Genomic DNA, 17,822 nt, shown 5'->3' with positions numbered 1-17,822 from the left:
ATATATCAAGGGACTCTCTTTCTACTCCTTTCACGGTAATTTATATAAATTGTATGCTCTATTCCAGTTTATGTTTTGAACACAGGCCAGTGTGTCGTTGTGAAAAGTCTTGCAACCATAACTAAAAACACGATTTATGTGATCTTATTTTAGCAGAAAATAATAATAATTTGCATTAAAAGCAAAGATTGGTTTAGGTAATATTGTTTAAAAAAATGAAGATGTAAAAATGATGCAAGACACAGCTTCAAAGACAGAGGACAAAAACAAACATGTGGCTTTTAATGGTGAATAATACAACTTCCCATCCATGTATAACAGTTTGTCAGCTTTCCTTCCTCTTTTTTTCAAGAGTTTATTCTGCTTTATAGATCGTTTTTGCCTAGCGTGCACAAAATGGCATTTAGAGGCTCCTGTGTCTCCAAAATATATTACAGGAATCAACATTTATTTAAAAGAGCTGTTGGTAAATAAAAACCTTTTGCATTATGAATTTTTCGAACTTTAAATCGGAAAATTCAATGCAGTCTGATATAAACTACCCACTTTTGTGTTTGGTGTGTGTGTTTGTTCTTGGCTTCCTTTTCTCCAGAGGCATCGGGGCACATGACAGAAATCCACAGAGATCAGGCGTTTGTTTTTCACAGCTTTAAAAAAGAGAAGAAACACTTTTAACTGTAGGGGAGGAGTCTTGTGCTCCAAAACACAGCAGGGTCATTGTTCAGAAATGTTACGAGTTACAATAAAAAGGAAAATAAAATGTTTTTTCTGGATGATCTTAAGAGATGAAAAAGAGCTCCACTCACGTGTCAGAGGAGGATGCATGACTTGGGGGGCCTGAAGGGGTTATCACTGGAGGGCACCCCGGTGAGGAGGGGGTCTTTGTGGGCATTCTGCAGGCAGAAGGTCTTCAGTTCTGCAGCCGCCTGAGAAACCTGAAGACCCCGCATCACAACATTTACTGTTCAGTCATATGATTAATATGTTTTAAATTAGCACTGTTACTTAATCCAAAAAACAGACTACACCTGGGTATAATCAATATTTTTATATTTAGTTTTGATACATCATGAAACTACTTTCTGGTCGGATGAAGTCGGAAAATGTTCTTGCAGCAGCTCCATTTGAAACCATTTAAATTGTGCTCATTTTCAGGTTCATATCAGTATGTAGTGTCTCTACTGGGACATGTCTCCATGCTTTAATGTTCAAAAAGCTCTTTATGTTTCTCATACTGCCTGTGCTGCAGCACCTCTTTTCACCCTCTGTCTGAAACCAGAGCCCAGTCTGCTCTGATTGGTTAGCTGGCCGGCTCTGTTGGGATTGATCAACTGCTTAGAGGTGTCCTGCCCCTTAGCCTATCACGTACGATTTGTTGAAGCACTAGCCAATAGAAGCGCAAGTGTTACTTAGTGATGTCACTATGTTCTGGAAGTAACCAAAGGAGTCCAATGGAGGCGTTTACATACCTATGTAACAAGGGAATTCCCCTAAAAGCAAAAACGGCCTCTTTAATGTATATTTGAGCTGGGATTAACTCTGTATTTAATTTAGTGATACTCTGGTGCAATGAAGAGCGCTCATGCCTAAACCTATAAAAACCCTTTATCTATGATTTGATACTCAACAATTCATATTCTCTGTTCAGGACATGGTTGGGGTCGGAGACAATGTTAATATGTTATTATGGTAGGCTGATCTTAGAGTTTCTCAAACGTTGACCAACAATCTTTGAGCAGATTTTTAATGGTAGAGCTGCTTTTGTTAAGGTTTTGACTCTAAAGGAGTGGACAAACACTTGTACCATGTAGTATTGAAATACTGTAGAACAAATCAAAGATGTAAAAAACAGAAGAAGAATTTGTCTCCACGCACCAAAACACCTAAGGCAGAGCGAGGAGCTCTTTTACAGATACATTCGTTGTGGGCTTTCCAGGAGAGAATATCTTTAAAACAAGTATGTATATGTAAGTACCTGCTTGATCTGTATATGGAAGACAATGGGGGATATAAGAGTCAGATGGTGAGCCAAAAAATGTCCTCTGTTTTCTTTGTGTTAGTCTCAGTCCACTCAACCACTTTGTTTACGCCCTGTTGGTGCAGCCCAGGGTTGTCTGAGACTCTGAGTTATAGTTGTAGAAGTTGTGAGGAAAGAGAGACGGAAACTCCTATCTTTGACCAGGCCTACACAACGTCTTTGTCATTAATTAACACAGCTAAAGTACTGGACAACCAAACAGTTGGAAACAGGTCATCTCATCATTCTGTTTCCATAGTAACAAATTGACACTGTCCAACTGTTACTGTTTGAATGGGAAGGTAAAACACCACGGGAAAGGCACATAAGAAAAACCGTGTTTCACCATGGACAATTGTGAATCACTTTCTTAGAGTTTGCTAAAGTATAATATTATCAAATGTGGCTGATTGTTGTCCATCAATTATTGCCTTGTACTCTGGAATTAAAATAAACATAAAATGTGTGAAAAGAACACAAACGTACACACATACAGTACATAGAAATTCACCTGTGCATGTCTATACAAATTCATGTCACACACATATTGTTAACAAACTGCAGACGTTGAAATATTTCACAGGCATTTAACGAGAGATGTACTTTTCTTTGTGGTAGTTCTTTCTCTGATGCCATATTTAGGGAAATGTATTTCGGCCACATGGATCTGAGACAACAGAGCAATCCTCCAAAATCCTTGTTCCTCTGGTAAAATGTCCTACGATCCCAATTACAACTCAACCCCCTTTTCACACTAGCCATCTCATCTATCTATTTACTTGTGGGGCCAGATAAGAACCGGTTTTCGGGGCCAAGAGCCAGCTCTGCTGAGTTGGAAACAGGAAGAACCGGTGCTTAATTAGGCTCTATGAAATGAAATCGCCGCCAATCACATTTCCACGCTCGCGCCAGGGCCGGGGGAGGGGTTACAAGACTTGCGTCTTGTGCTGCATTCACTTGCACTCGGACATTAGGGATTTTCTCTCATTATTGTCCGATGAGCCACAACTTTTATTTCAAAACAAAGCTGCCAACTGGGGTGGCAGCTGGGGTGGCAAGGCTATTTTTAGGGTGGCAGTTGCCACCCCGGTAGATCCGCTCCTGCTTGACCGGTAGGCCTACTTGCTTTTGATCAAAGTCAATGCGGAAAACCCGCACTCACACAGGTAGGCGGAGGTGAAGGGAATGAGCACTTTTACAGCCTTTTTGGCGAGGTGGGGGAACTCGGTCTCCACAGACAGCCAAAAGTGTGCAAGTGACGCTGTCTCCTCTCTCACTTTAGGTAACTTCACTAAAAATCGATCCATGTTGCCGCTCGCATAAAGTTAGCTGAAGTTAAAGGTGGGGTAGGTAAGTTTGAGAAACCGGCTCGAGATACACTTTTTGTTATATTCCATGGAATGCTCTTAACATCCCGATAGCAATGAATATTTTAAGTGCTTTGACAAAAAATCCATACAAAAATGTCATCTGTGGAAGTCGTAGTACTGTAAAAAGCAAGACCAATCATTTTAGCCGGCCGGCCTTCCATCTGTGCACAAACTTATCTCGTGCCCTCATTGGTCATGTGCGCGTTCGTGTGTGTTGGAGGAGGGGCTCTATAAGGAAGTGGCAGATTTTTCCGGCTGTGTATTTTCAAATTCTAGCGATCTCGAGCTGGTTTCTCCAAAATTACCTACCCCACCTTTAACTAGCTGAAATTCTCGTTATTTTTTTCTCACACTGCGCCTCCCCTGAAGCTCTCTGGCGCCCCCCCGGGGAGGCGCGCCTCACACTTTGAAAACCGCTGTTCTACGACATAAAATACGTCAGTTCACCCACTGGTGAATGTCTGAAGCTTCTACTATATGTCACAAAACAGTGGTTGCTAACAAGTGACTAAATGAGACTACTGAACGCCATTATATCGAACATTAGCCGCCTTTAGCTTAGCAGCGGTGACGCCAGTGGCGTCGCCTGGCCTGGGCAGCCCCGAATGTTTTTTCTGTAGCCCCGGACAATTCTCCCTCAATAATATAATACATTAACCGTGCTTTACCTGAACCTCATCATGACACTAGGACGGCAGGATTGTAATTTCCCGTGTTCAGTGAATGCAACAGAGGCAAGCACCGGTGCCAGCAGGGACCGTGTTGTTAGCATCTGGTTAGCTAGCTGCACTAACGGACATAAGGAGCTGTTTGTTCCACAACAAGCCGGAGGAGAGTCCTCTCCTGACAGACTGAGAGGCTCAGGTGAGCTAAAGGACTCTCTGAGTATTTAGATAGTTAACTTTAGTCTAAGTCAGGGCTATTCAATTAGTTTGGAATGGGGGCCGGTTGATGAAAATGACCCAAAGCAAGGGGCCGGGAAAAAGATGGCTTGAAATATGAGCAATCATATTAAGAGCTTCAGATACAGTAAATACTACAACAGCATAGTGGAGTGCATATATTGTATTTAATTAAATCAAACAACATAGCCCCAAGGCCTTTATAGATCTAAATGGCAAGTTCAGAACTCAGTAGGCCTACATGTGAAGCTAATTTAACCATCAACATCATTTAATCTGATTTAATTTAGGTGAAATTATCTAATCATTCAAGCAGAGATGCAATAAATTACAGGAGTTGTCACTACCAGGGCCGAATTCACCATATACATTGGGGGGGGGACATCCCCCCCAATATTCAGATACGCTCAAAATGTCCCCCCCAATATATAGCCTAACTGATATAAAAAAATTAAAATAAAATGGCTATTCATTACTTTTTTATTTTGGCTATTTGTATACTTGAAAATCTTTATTTTCTGTTATTGTGAACTTCACCAAAATGATATATTCTTTTCATATGTAAATTGTTCCGCCTTTGTTTGTTTATGCATACCTTTATTTTGTAACCCGGGGGGTGTATTTCGCTGTCGCACGTCCGAGTCCAGCTTCAGTTAGCATTGATGCTCCAAGTCATGTTTTAATTTGTCAGTTCTGGTATCTTTTTCTAGTTAGCCCTAAAGTAATCTATATTATTTTATTTCGTAATGGTAATGTTAATGAACCCTCCGGTTTAGCTTCTTTGTGTAAATAACTTGTAGTTCTGATGTTAAAACCGAACTTTTCAGGAATAGTAGCTAGGGGAGTGATTTGTAAAATATGCATAAAGAAAAAGTAAATCTGTTTACAGTTCTGTTTCATACGGGTGTTGAGAGTTGTATCCATAGATTTAGTCCCTAATTTTGCTCTCGAAGTGCACCAGATTGATGCATTTAACTTCAACATTTAAAAAAAAAATCTTCCCAGGGGAGCATGCCCCCGGACCCCCCTAGAGGAGGTTAGGACTACCAGCTGCCCACACCCCCCTTCAAATTGTCCCACCCACATTGAGGATGCTTCCTACGCCCATGCCTGAGACACAGTTTTGTGAATATTGTTGTTTTTTGACATGGGGTTTGACAGGTTTTAAAGTATCCCATGTGTTAGTGAATTTTTATATATTTTCCTTTAGAATAGCAGGAAATTAGTATTCAAATTTTGATTGAATTTTTGGTCCCCCCCAATGTTGACTCCTTGGCCACTACAGTAGCTAGTAGGTGGGTTCGAAACCCGAGCCCACTATTTAACAGTGGAATCATGGGCGTCGCAGCCATTATATGAGGGTGGGACAAGTCCCCCCCACTTTTTCAAATGATTAGTTTAGACCCCCCCACTTTTACTATGCGGAAAGTCCGTGAATCGGTCTATCCACTCGCCGCACTTTGTAGAGCGCTGTGTCAGTGCTTCACTATCAAATGAAATCCATTCCACTTGCTTATTGAGAGAATGCCAAGCGGCAAACTCTGGGGAAGAGCCGGGACGCCAATACGGAAGTGCCACAAACTGCAGTTCATATATTGGCTGATAGGCGATGACTGCAGAAAGGAGCAATTTCCATAGACCCCAATGTTAAAATGCCCAATTTCACAGCAGAAAAAAAACGTTTCTAGCCCTGGCTCCAATACATTTTATTATGTATATAGTTAGATTCCACCTTCGTGATTATGAATCTGTGAGTGAATTGTTTTCTAACGTGACCCTTTTATTTATATTAGGTCTTAAAGTTTTTGCATAAATTAGGGCGTGGTCACTTTGATGGACAGGTACGTGCGTCACTGTCAGCTAACAGCAACTTGTCCACTCTGCTAGGCTACAACGTTAGTTAGTTGTAGTTGCTGTACTTGACCCTTTAGCCGTGTTCGTGGTGATTGTGCCTTTTAGGGAATATTGTTACAAATACCAGACAATTAAAATGTCGTGCTGTGCGCTTGAATGTACTAACAGACCTTCCAAGAAGTCTACTCTCAGCTTTTTTCGGTGAGTAAAATGATAATATTATACATGTTAATCCCGTTAGCAGGTGTTTGTGTGCTTGTTAGCTTAGCTTGTTATGTAGCTTATTATGTAGCTTATTAGCCAGCTAAGGACGTAACCCTTTATACATGTGTATATATATATACAGTTTAGTTTATGATTCAGCCTTTTATAGTATATGGCTGTGACGCCCATAATGCTAAACGGGAGCAAATGTTAAAAGGGGACCCAATTATCGGACTCCGACTCCGACGCCGGCCGAAGCTAACGGAGCCGCAGGGGGCTAGCTCGCTAGCGCGTCCCGGCTGCTCCGTTAGCTTCGGCCGGCGGCGGAGTCCGGCATTATAACTGGAGATCAAGGAATGCAGCGAAACGCAGACTTGGTTCGCCTGCAGCCCGCTGTAGTATTAGCTAAATAAATTATGTTGAACAAGGCTTATTAAGCTGAACATCGCCACAATTGTTCTGCTATGTATCGGTACTTATTTTATTTTATTAACGTGTGAATGACAAGCATTAAAAATAACAACAAATAGCTCATTATCTTGCAGATTGTCTCGTTTGATTATGAATGTAACGTTTATATAGTGGAACTACACTGTTTTATCAAAACCAAAGTGCCACGCAGTAACTTGGTATGCATGTATTTCAGCAGGAAATGTGCAACCTAGATGACATTTACCAACACAGACTATATAGAAATATTTGTAAAAGTTGTTCATGTGTTATTAAGTGAATATGGCATTAACCCTCCTGTTGTCTTCGGGTCAAATCTGACCGATTGACTACTTTCATCAATCATAACTTTTTTGTTTTACATTCGATTGCATTAAGGATTTATGATATCCTTCACAGTAGACATTTGAACATATAAAATTGCTGATCACCACTTTCATTGAATTTTGGATGATTTAGTCAACTTTGTAACACCTCCCTCCCTGTCCCTCTGCAATTTCCTCCATCTTAGTTTAGCTGTCTGTCTCTCACACACACACACACACACACACACACACACACACACACACACACACACACACACACACAAGATGTGTTCCCCCCCATTATGTGCCCATCCCCCCCTGACCTACACCTTGTCGTGGTGAGTGGGCTTTAAACTAAGACGGGTCATACTGAATAGTCTGTGCACACATTTTTAACATGTGATCTTTCTTTCATGTAGGACGCTTGAGGGAAGTTGCAACGCCTCGGCCAATGTGATGTCTTCCCCACGTGAAAGAGATTGAAGGCATAATTTATAACTTGAGACAATTTTCCAAAAATTATGACTTTTATTGGCTTAGGTAGTAATGGATTACATCCAACACGAATCAAGATCGTATAGAAAAAAAGGAAAGTGTAATCCTTAGTTACATAGGAAAGATGTAATCGGATTAGTTTGACTTTTTTTAATAATAGGGAAACTCAGGATTACAATCTTATTCAAAACCTGAAAAGAGCATATAGTGTTTGTTGTAAAATGATCAGATGTTCTCTCTTCTCTGTTCTGTAGGCTAATACTTTAATTGTGAATCTATACACCTACTGCCTGAGTCATCTTTATGTATATTATACATTTAAGTAAAAAAATCATATTAATATTTCTTCTCTCCTGTGTTTATTTGCATTGCATTTGATATTGAGGTAATCCAAAAGAAAAATAAAGTTATCAGGTTACAGTACTTTTATATCTTGATACTCACATTAAGTTACTGGTTGCGTTTTTGGCAAGTAGCCCTCCCAACCCTGTACATAAGTTATATCATTTTAATTACTGATACAGTTGTTGCACATCTTTCATTTATTTTCTAGTGTACTTAAGTCGTACATTTTCAATGTGAAATAGATCGGATTAAATATAGAGTAAAAGCACAATCTTAAATTATACATTTATAATTTTCCTATGCTTATTGTTAATGTAGTGGTGTTATAAACAAAATGTTGTCGTAAAGGAAATTAAGATGTTTTTTATTTGTTGACAAAAGATTTAAAGTTGATGCTCACAACATGTGGGAACATTTATTGAGAAAAATGTTTCTATTGTAAAACAAATAATTATCTGCATACTGAACAATTTAGAAACTCTCTAAAAGGTATTATTTTCTGTGATGTTACGACCCTGTAGGGATTGTGGGTATTGCATTTCATAATTACATTCTATGGTATGCTTATGACATATTTGATGCCAAAATACATGGGATTAGGGGAGACCTTCTTGGTGTTTGCATTGTCACTGATAAATGACAAGGTAGTATTCATTGTCAAGATTTTGTGTTTTTAAACTTGGGACTCTTTTCAGACTGCTACGGCTTGGGAAAAGATTTGAGCCTTAATGTGTAATGTTTTCTGTATTGTATGGTTAGCTTATCCTTTCATTTGATAGTCAGATTTGGATGTGATAGCTAACATTTTCAGTAAGCAGTAGACAAAAGAAGTGAAAATATGAATGTGATTTATTTTAAATATTTACAGAATTATCTTAACAAATAAAATAACAAAAAACATAATAACAAATTAAAAAAAAAAGTTTGACAGACAGCCATGCCCAGCATGGGCCTGGAGAGCTACAGAGTCCATTGGGGGGAAGAGGGGGGGGTGGGATGTGGGGAAGAGGAAGAGCAGCCATGTTAACAGTGTTATGGCTACAGATGTAATATCTAACTCAACATTAGCCATGACAGTCTGGGCTTAGCAAGGGCCTTAGAAAACATACTCTAAAGGCCAAATCCAAAAACAGTGATACTGACATTTTAGCAGTTCACAGTCTTGGAGATGGTCTTTCAGGCAATTGGCTAGTGACTTTAAAAAAATATCATTTCCCCTAGGGGTGAAATGAACTCTATCTCGCAAAAAAAGCCCAGGACTGTCATGTCTAATGTTGGAGTGGTCAACAATGGCACCATTTAGGCTATGAACAAAAGTAGCCATAACACTGTTAACAAACTTCCGGGCCTTGTCAATTTTGACAGGATTTGCACCAGCCCTCCATCGGCACCTCTGGTTGATCTGGGAGAGCATGATCTTCATGCCAGGGTGCCGATGGTGAAGCTGGTGCAGGTCCTCCTTCATCTGATTCACCAAGTGAACACTGGGCACCTCCCCCAAGTCGTTGCCGCCACAGTGGATGAGGAGGACATCCGGGGCTGCTCTTCCTCGCAGGGAGTTGGAAAAGAAGGGGAGGAGACCTCTCCCGCGCAGTCCACCCCAACCGAACCAGCAGGCGCGAAGGTCGAGGCCAAGGTTGCTGCCGATGGTCTCTGTAGCTCTCTGGGCTCCACGCCGGACATAGCTGTCTCCGATTATCCATACAGTCACTATGGGAGGAAAATAAATGAGAGTAACAAATGCTTCAGATAATGAGGAATATCAAATTAAGTATAAAGGGTTGCTCATGTTGTTCCTTTGACAATAACATACAACATAACATATCAAATCACACCTGACGTATATATATATATATATATATATATATATATATATATATATATATGTATATAGATATAGTATGTTTGTGTGTAATGTCAACCATCTGAAGTCATGTAAAGTAAGCCAGGACCATCAACTTACAGGTTGTGGAGGAGGTTGCCATCTTTTTTTCTTAATGCTGAAAGAAATAAAAATGGTTTAATCAATATAAAAGTGCCTTTCTTTTTCTACAGTCATATTTAATTTATACTCTCACAGCGCTGTTGAAACAGTAACGTTGGATTAAATGTATATACAATTGATGGTCAAAAAGTATAAATATGCAAATTTTGCATTTGTTAGCCCATGCATATTACACTGTTTATATTTGAATCATGGAGAAGCGTTTTTAAACTTGTATAGTGTAATATCAAGAACAGTTAAATCATAGGGAAAAGCTTTGTTTAATTCACAATACGCTAATTCCTTTACATACTGTATAGGCCACAGTTTATGGCTAATTCCATAGGATAATTCACGCAACACTGGCCATATCTCTGCTAGTTTACAAAGTTGTTACAAATGACATTTATATTTGAAAAACGGTGAAGCACTTAAAAAACAATTGTATAGTGTAGGTTCAAGAACATTTAAATCAAAAGGACAAATTTGGTAAAGTTACAGGGGATCTTACCTTCAGAACGCCGGGAACGAGGAGCAGTGACCGCAAGCTGGGTTGTTAGCTTAAAGGGCCCATGTCATGGCCATTTCCACTGATCATAATTACATTGTTGAGGTATACTAAAATAGATTTATACTGTGCAATTTTCCAAACTCACATTGGTTTCGCATACAGCATCTCTGTCAAGCATGTGTATTCAGCAGTATTCACTTTCTCCACTAAACGACTCGTTGGAGCTCTTGCCCCCCCCTCCCTGTGAGCCTAGTGTGCTCCGATTGGTCAGCTCGGCCACTCGTTCTGATTAGTCAACCACCAGAGAGGCTGCGCCCATGTCAGTGCTTTTCCCGGCTGCTCTCAGCGTAACATCAGTCTTATCATGGCGTCGGTACAGCGGTATATTTTATATACATATATATTTTTAACTGTTGTTATAGAAGAGTGTGACGGCCCCAGGGCCTTTGTCTTACGATGGGGTGGAGCTGAAGAAGCTAATCAGCACGATCACGGACACCTCCGGACACTACGGCCCCAGTCTCTCTCCAAAGCGGCTGCAGGAAGACTAACTCTGCGATCCTCTCAACCACCTATCTTTGCATTTACCACAATAAATGTGCCGTGGTTTTGTAAACTCGTGTATGTCTCCTTGTCTTTCCGTTGTGGCCTACGAGCCGCTCATAACAAAGAGTAAGTTATTTTTACCCGTTATAAACTACTACTGTTTGATGAGAAATCAAATCATGGTTTGCTATATATGAATTCAGGGAAGAAAGGATAGGCCTACTAAGTATTTCCATTAAACTTTATTTTTAGAAATGTACAAAATGAACATAAATATACATATATACACGGTATATCATCCATTCCTCCTCCTCTTGCCTGCGCACAGCCGGTGCGGTGCGGTGCCTTTTAGCACGACGCCTCAGTAGTAGTAGAATCCCTTCCCCGTCATGGATTGTCCGCCAGGATCTGGCTGGACGAAATCAAATGCAAATCACAAAATATTAGAGAAACTTAGTTGTTTTAGATTCGTTAGTAGTAGTTGTGTAATGAACAGCTTGCCTGCTAATATGCTAACCTAGCTTTGTTTACCTTGGTAGCTAACACGATATGAACGTTAGCTTGGAGGAAAGGCAACTATAATGCAGTGTAATAAAACTACTATGAACAAAAGCTAGTGGTTCATATTAGGCTAGCAATAACGTGTTTATAATTGCAATCGTATACGGGTATTCTGCTACGTTCGGTCATACAATGTAACTTGCATGAATACATTGTTTTGCGCTAGCATACAGCTAGCCTCGTTAGCTACATGCAGTATATGTACGGTCACAATGTACCGGTAAATCACAGTACAGTATACTGTATGAGTATTCCGTGTGTGTGACTGCAGACATTCTCCTGCCATGACAAACATGTAAGGCCATCTGCTGACATTGTAGTTGATATATTTAAACGCTAGCAACGTAGCATCACAAAAATGTTTTTCTGACCAAAACTAGCTCAAGCTCCGTGTGTTAGATCGCTACGCCAGCTATAATGTAATTACGTTTCGCGACTGACCGGCAAATCACCCGCAGTATACTGTCAATAGGTATTTTGTGTGTGAATGCAGACATTCTCCTGCTATGAGATACATGTATGCAAGGCCATCTGCTGATATTAGAGTTGATATATGGAAACTCTAGCAACTTAGTTAGCACAGTTAGCACTGTGTCAATGGCTTAGCAGTCCAACACAGTTTACACATTTAAACAGTCTTGTTTGATAAATACACAAATAACAATGCAAACTTACAGGTTGTATACCCAGATCTTCCCCTGCTCCAAACGGTCCAAACAAGCTGTGCATATCCGGCCTCAAACTGGGCAATGTTTTTGGAAGCTTTCGTCTGTGAAATGCCGGTTCATCGAACCTCTGGAGGAGGAACACGCCGCTGCTGGTGTGGCCATAGCTCTTCGGGATTGGTCCATTTCGTTCCGGGTACCGCATGACATCAGGCGGTACCCGGAAGAATCAAATGGGCAGTGACGTATCTCCAACGAGGCGTTTTGGGGAGGTATTTTCTGTGTTAGAGTTTTACTCGCTACAGGGTGTACTTTGAGGGTTTTGACTCTGCACACCGTTTACATGCATAAAAACCTTCATAACACACAAGGGGACGGGTAATAACCGGAAAAGCATGACATAGGAGCTTTAATACTGTGAGCATGTTAGCTTAGCTTCTTAGCCTGAGCTAGGTCTGGAACTTGACGGCCGTTGGCAGAAGGTCCCGCCCTGTCCCGCCTCGTCTCCGCCACGGCTCCGCCTCTTTGCCCTTATTTGGATCAGGATGTAGCAGGCGGGAGTTAGACTCTGACGCCACTGTCGAGCCGTTAGTGGCCGACTCCGCCTACTAAGGGCTTCTCGGCAACTCTGCAGAATCCTATGGGTGACGTCACGGACCCTACGTCCATTTATATATACAGTCTATGGAGAATGCCCAAATCAATGAAACTCCGTACCATGTTTTCACTGCTACTTTGTACCAAGGCAGATTCTCACATAGCGTGCGCATGTTCAAGGAGTGTTGTCATAGTTGTACAGCTCAGATCTGTTGTATGAAGCGATGCCGGTAGCGGAGGTAAGGCACACACACCAAATGTTCAGGAAATGGTTAATACAGCGAAAATCAAAGCTGACGATCTCTTAGTTTGATATGTTTTCTCCCCCAGACAACATGGACATAAGAACATTTTTTTCAAAGAAGAGGAAAGTAAGTCATCAGCTGGTAGCAGTTAATCAGTTAACAGTGATGGCGGCGTCTCACTTCTGGAGAGGAGTTTCGTCTTTATGTCATGATAGAGAGATACAAATACTGAATAGTTTAGATGAGAAAAGGCATCGAAATGCCAGGTTACTAGTATTTATCATGTAAACAGGGAACATGAATAACCCGATCTCTCTGTGCTCATGTAAACACCATATCCCCAATATGATCATAACCGGGATAATACTCCATAAACGGCTTACTGATGTCCATGTAGAGACACAGTCAGTGTGGTTTACTGGAGCCTCAGTTCGATAAGAGATTATTTTCTGAGTTCTTTAACTTAGGTACTCTCTCTCAAAATGGTAATGTGCATTATGTTTTAATTATACTTCTTATCATTCAGAAGCTTTTTGTGTGTGTTTATGTTTTACTGAGTGCTTATAGGCTATTTCCATCCCAGTATTCAGTTAACTATTTACTTTCTGTGCACATTACATAGACTAGCTAATATTCTACCTACTGCTTGGGACTTTGAGTCTTCAAAATGTCCAATGTCACAGACTGGGACTTACTTTAGAGTCAGTTGTATTTACATTCAGTATGACTTGTTATGATTCAATGTGAAAGAGTATACTGCTCAATAAATAATTATCACTTCCACCACCTCTCTTGACATCTAGGCGCTTGAGAGTGAGTCAGAGGCAGAATACAGGGACAGTGGAGAGAGGTCCATTGCTGAGGTGAGTGATGAAAGGGAAATGACAGTTGAGAGTAAATTGTGATGTGGACTCTCATCCCAGGATTTTAAGGAAATCAGTGGGGATATTGAACAGGAAACATTTCAGTCAAGGGGCATCATATGACCAATATAGACAGAAGAGCAACATTTATTTGAACATTTAAGTCAATGATACCATTCCTAGGTGAACTTAACATCCGTATGGAGTCAGATCAGTTCAATATTAATAAATGCTCACAGAAGGATTCACAAATGTATTTTGCGATTTATATATAAATGACTCTCCACAACAATATCTCTCAATGCACTCACAATATTTATTGTTGTATATAAATGTACAAAAAATGGGCATTTAAAACTGCTTTTTATTAATTCAAAGACAGCTCTGAATTAATAATCAAATATGTTTCCTTTCTGTACTACTGGATGAAATTACAACAATGTACCCATCATTTTCCTCATGCTAGTATAGCCACATAAAAGTATCAAAACCACCTGTTAAAATGCACCAGAATACAGGAAATCTATATATTTTTTCACCCCCCGTTAAAAAATCCCCCCCCCACATTCAGGATGCTTCCTACGCCATGAGTGGAATACAACTATTTTTAACTATTGAAAGCACGGAAGTGTGTGTGCATTAAGATTAACCATTAAGATGACATAACATGAAGTCATGAACACTACCCAGACATTAGTTGTCTAACGTGAACCTAAGACAACTGACGCAACAATAAGGGGAATGTCAACACAGACACCTGTCAACCCGCACTCTGGCTGTTCCTCAGCGGGCAGCTCCCCCTCCCTCCCGCTGAAATTATGAATGAAAAGCGTATAGTAATCATAGATAACACGGCAGGGTCCGTGACAGTTTGTTTTCATTCTGATTTCAAATAAACAAAGTCTTGTTTTTAGAATATTAAACTTGTTTTCGCCAAATTCAGATGATAAATACAACTTGACGCTTGTAAAGGCATAATTACAAGCGGTTAACTTAACGTCACAGCAGGCATAACAACAGCCGGTGTTTCTTGTGAGTGTTTCCCCCGGGAAACAAACACAATCACACAAACGCGTCACAGATTATTTTGCGCTATTTGCTGCCAGAACGAAATCATGTACGCAGATCGCGACGTAACTATGAGTCTAGTGGACGGTATCAGTACTACAAGTAAACAATTAAAAATATATGTTTTTATTAATTACCTTGTTTCTAAAGTAATCTGAGGCCGCAAAAGAGGAGGTGGGGGCCAACCATTTGCCCATCCCTGGGTATAGGTCACAGCACATAGATAGAAACTGCCGGATGCTAACTTGTATAAGCGTTGGACAATTTGCACAAATAGCACAAGTTGCATCAATTAGCATATGCAACAATATTTTTTTAAATGGCTTGGTCGATTTGTACATGTTTGAAGAGCGGTTTTGGGGGGGTTATTGAGGATGTAAATACATTTCTGGAATTTTCAGGGTAAAGAAATTGCAGTTTCAACCAGAAAACAGCCATATTTGTACTCCCGGAGGATTGATTTTGGTGAATTTTGGGTCCATTTTTAGGTTTTAGGTGACTCAAAACTGCCATTTCTGAATGTCAGAGATGGATTCAGAATCAGAATCAGAATACCTTTTTTCGTCCCACAGAGGGGAAATGTACATTTGTTACAGCAAGTATAGAGCCAAAGATAGTTTAATATTTATTAAGAAGCATGTATAAACATATTAAAGATAAAAGTAGAGCTGGCCTTCTTTACCAGTCTGTTCAGTCTCTTCCTGTCAGCAGCCGAGATGCTGCTGCCCCAGCAGGCCACACCATACAAGATGGCTGATGCCACAACAGAGTCATAGAAGGTCTGCAGGAGGGCCCCCTGCACCCCAAAAGACCTCAGTCTCCTCAGCAGATGGATTCTGCTCTGTTCCTTCTTGTACAGAGCAGCAGAGTGATCCGACTAGTCCAGTATATGTTCAGACGAACACCCAGGTATTTGTAGGATCTTTAACATCCTCAATCACCTCCAAATGTACTTAACATTTTTCCAATTCAGTTTTTTATTTATGCGGGTACTTCCCTGGCCGCCTACTGTAACACAGTCACACTCGGAGAGTAGTCTGACTTCTGTTGCTAAAATAAGAAGCCCCCCCAACAATCACAGCAGTCACACAGCAGCACAATGAACAAAGCTGTCACTGTGCTGCACCCTCACTGCACTATGACACATATAATGGACCTACAAGTAAAGTGTGAGGATGAGGGTCATGAGTTTCATTCAAAACTATATGTACAAAAAACATGACTTTTTGAGATGTTTTCTTTCCAGCTGTTTGACCTCATCACATACTATACCACCACCGTACCTAAGTTACAGGAAAAGTCTGATTTCAATTTATGGAAGTGTTGAGCTGTGTGTACAAACCTTTATCCGACGCACGCTGGCCTCCAGACGAAGCTGCTTCACAGCCTTCAGGGCGAGGACCAGGCTGCTGTTAGGGGCGCTGATGTTCGACATGACTGAGGACTAAGAACAAGGCTGAGCACTGAAGAACAACTCAGAGAAACTTCAAAATAAAAGACCTATTCAGAGAGGGTAACACGCCCCAACCACACACACAAGCACACACACACACACACACACACACCACACACACACACACCACCCACACACACACACACGCACACACACACACACACACACCCACACACACACACACACACACACACACCACACACACACACACACACACAGTATAGATCACATTCTTTAAGTAGTAAGGGTGAATTCAGCTTTGAATTGAAAATGTCAATAGGAGCCATAAACTATTAATGCAGATAAATAATACACATACATGTATTATTGAAATACACTTACAGATGTTTAAATATATATATTTTTGGACGAGGTGAGCTAACTTCAACTATTTTGTATTCTGCTGGGTAGCTAAAGACACAGCTGGGCATATTTTAAATGATATATATCATGTTTTTAAACCCATTGTTTGTTTTCTATTTAAAATCTGAATTTGATACGAGAAGCACACATTAAACAATAAAAACAGGAGAATAACACGAGGTGATAAATAGTAGTAGAAGTAGTGTTTGTGATAGTCCTAGTCGTAGTAGCCAGTAAGTAATAGTAAGTAGTAGTGGTTGGTAGTAGAGTAGTCGTATTAGTGGTAGTTAAGTAGTAGCACTGGTAGTCGCCTAGCAGTGGTAGTAGTAGTAATAGTAGTTGAGTAGTAGTAGTAGTAGTAGTAGTGGTAGTTGCCTATAGTAGTAGTAGTAGTAGGTGAGTAGTAAGTATAGTGTAGTAGAAGTATGTAGGAAGTAAAGCCTATTACAAGCCGTCTTTTTGTGTCTTAAAGTGAGGTGGACAAAGCTCATGAAATACCTTTCCGACCAGGCACCTAAAATCCAACAAACAGAAAAATGGCAGGTATTACAAAGATGCTCTATAAGTAAAACCCTATAGAATATCTCTGGAACAATCCACCAGTGTATTTAATAAGGAAATGAGAATCAAAGCTGTGGCAGAGGTCTTTGGAGATAAAGAAATGTAGTACATGAGTTATTTATATTCATAGTTTCTATCCAGTGGTGTGTAATGTAACTTAGACATTTACTCAAGTAATGTACTTATGTGCAATTTTGACGACGTTGTTCTTTACTGTATTTAAATGTTTTTGCTATTTTGTAATTCTACTCCAATACAATTCATCGGTATAGTGTACTTTGTACTCCACTGCATTTATTTATAGGCCTACCTTTAGTTACTTTACAGATGGGATGAATGATGTGAAATATAATAAACTCTTAAATCAGACTTTAGTTCCACCTGGAGTAAATTCACAAGCTACCCTGCAGTATACAAAGTCATTCAAACTAGCTGCACCTTTACCAGCTTTGATGAACACTTT

At 40.2% G+C, this 17,822-nt stretch overlaps 1 protein-coding gene and 1 long non-coding RNA gene across 2 annotated transcripts; both read right to left on the bottom strand.

Moving 5' to 3' along the window:
• Window positions 1-254: 254 nt before the first annotated feature.
• Window positions 255-16,417, bottom strand: si:dkey-204f11.64 (uncharacterized protein LOC100537752 homolog). The gene is made up of 3 exons (XM_034113680.1): window positions 16,325-16,417; window positions 807-935; window positions 255-647 (listed from the first exon to the last, which is right to left on the bottom strand). Exons 1-2 carry the CDS (start codon window positions 16,415-16,417, stop codon window positions 810-812), a joined length of 219 nt encoding a protein of 72 aa, XP_033969571.1. The 3' UTR covers window positions 255-647; window positions 807-809.
• On the bottom strand, window positions 9,544-10,468 carry LOC117469278. Its single transcript, XR_004554575.1, has 3 exons — window positions 10,438-10,468; window positions 9,906-9,942; window positions 9,544-9,652 (listed from the first exon to the last, which is right to left on the bottom strand). It is a non-coding gene; the product is annotated as an uncharacterized LOC117469278 (long non-coding RNA).
• Window positions 16,418-17,822: the final 1,405 nt, after the last annotated feature.

The sequence above is a fragment of the Trematomus bernacchii genome, unplaced genomic scaffold (genome assembly GCF_902827165.1).
Source record: "Trematomus bernacchii unplaced genomic scaffold, fTreBer1.1, whole genome shotgun sequence".
Lineage (NCBI taxonomy): Eukaryota > Metazoa > Chordata > Actinopteri > Perciformes > Nototheniidae > Trematomus > Trematomus bernacchii.
The sequence above is the reverse complement of the archived record's forward strand: the minus strand, read 5'-3'. Positions and strand labels throughout refer to the sequence as shown.

Bases quoted from the DNA above. Each gene is read 5' to 3' on its own strand.
- si:dkey-204f11.64 (XM_034113680.1), bottom strand. From the start codon at position 16,417: ATGTCGAACATCAGCGCCCCTAACAGCAGCCTGGTCCTCGCCCTGAAG. The intron at 936-16,324 runs GTTTGTACACAC...CGGGGTCTTCAG, and splicing joins CCAGCGTGCGTCGGATAAAG to GTTTCTCAGGCGGCTGCAGA.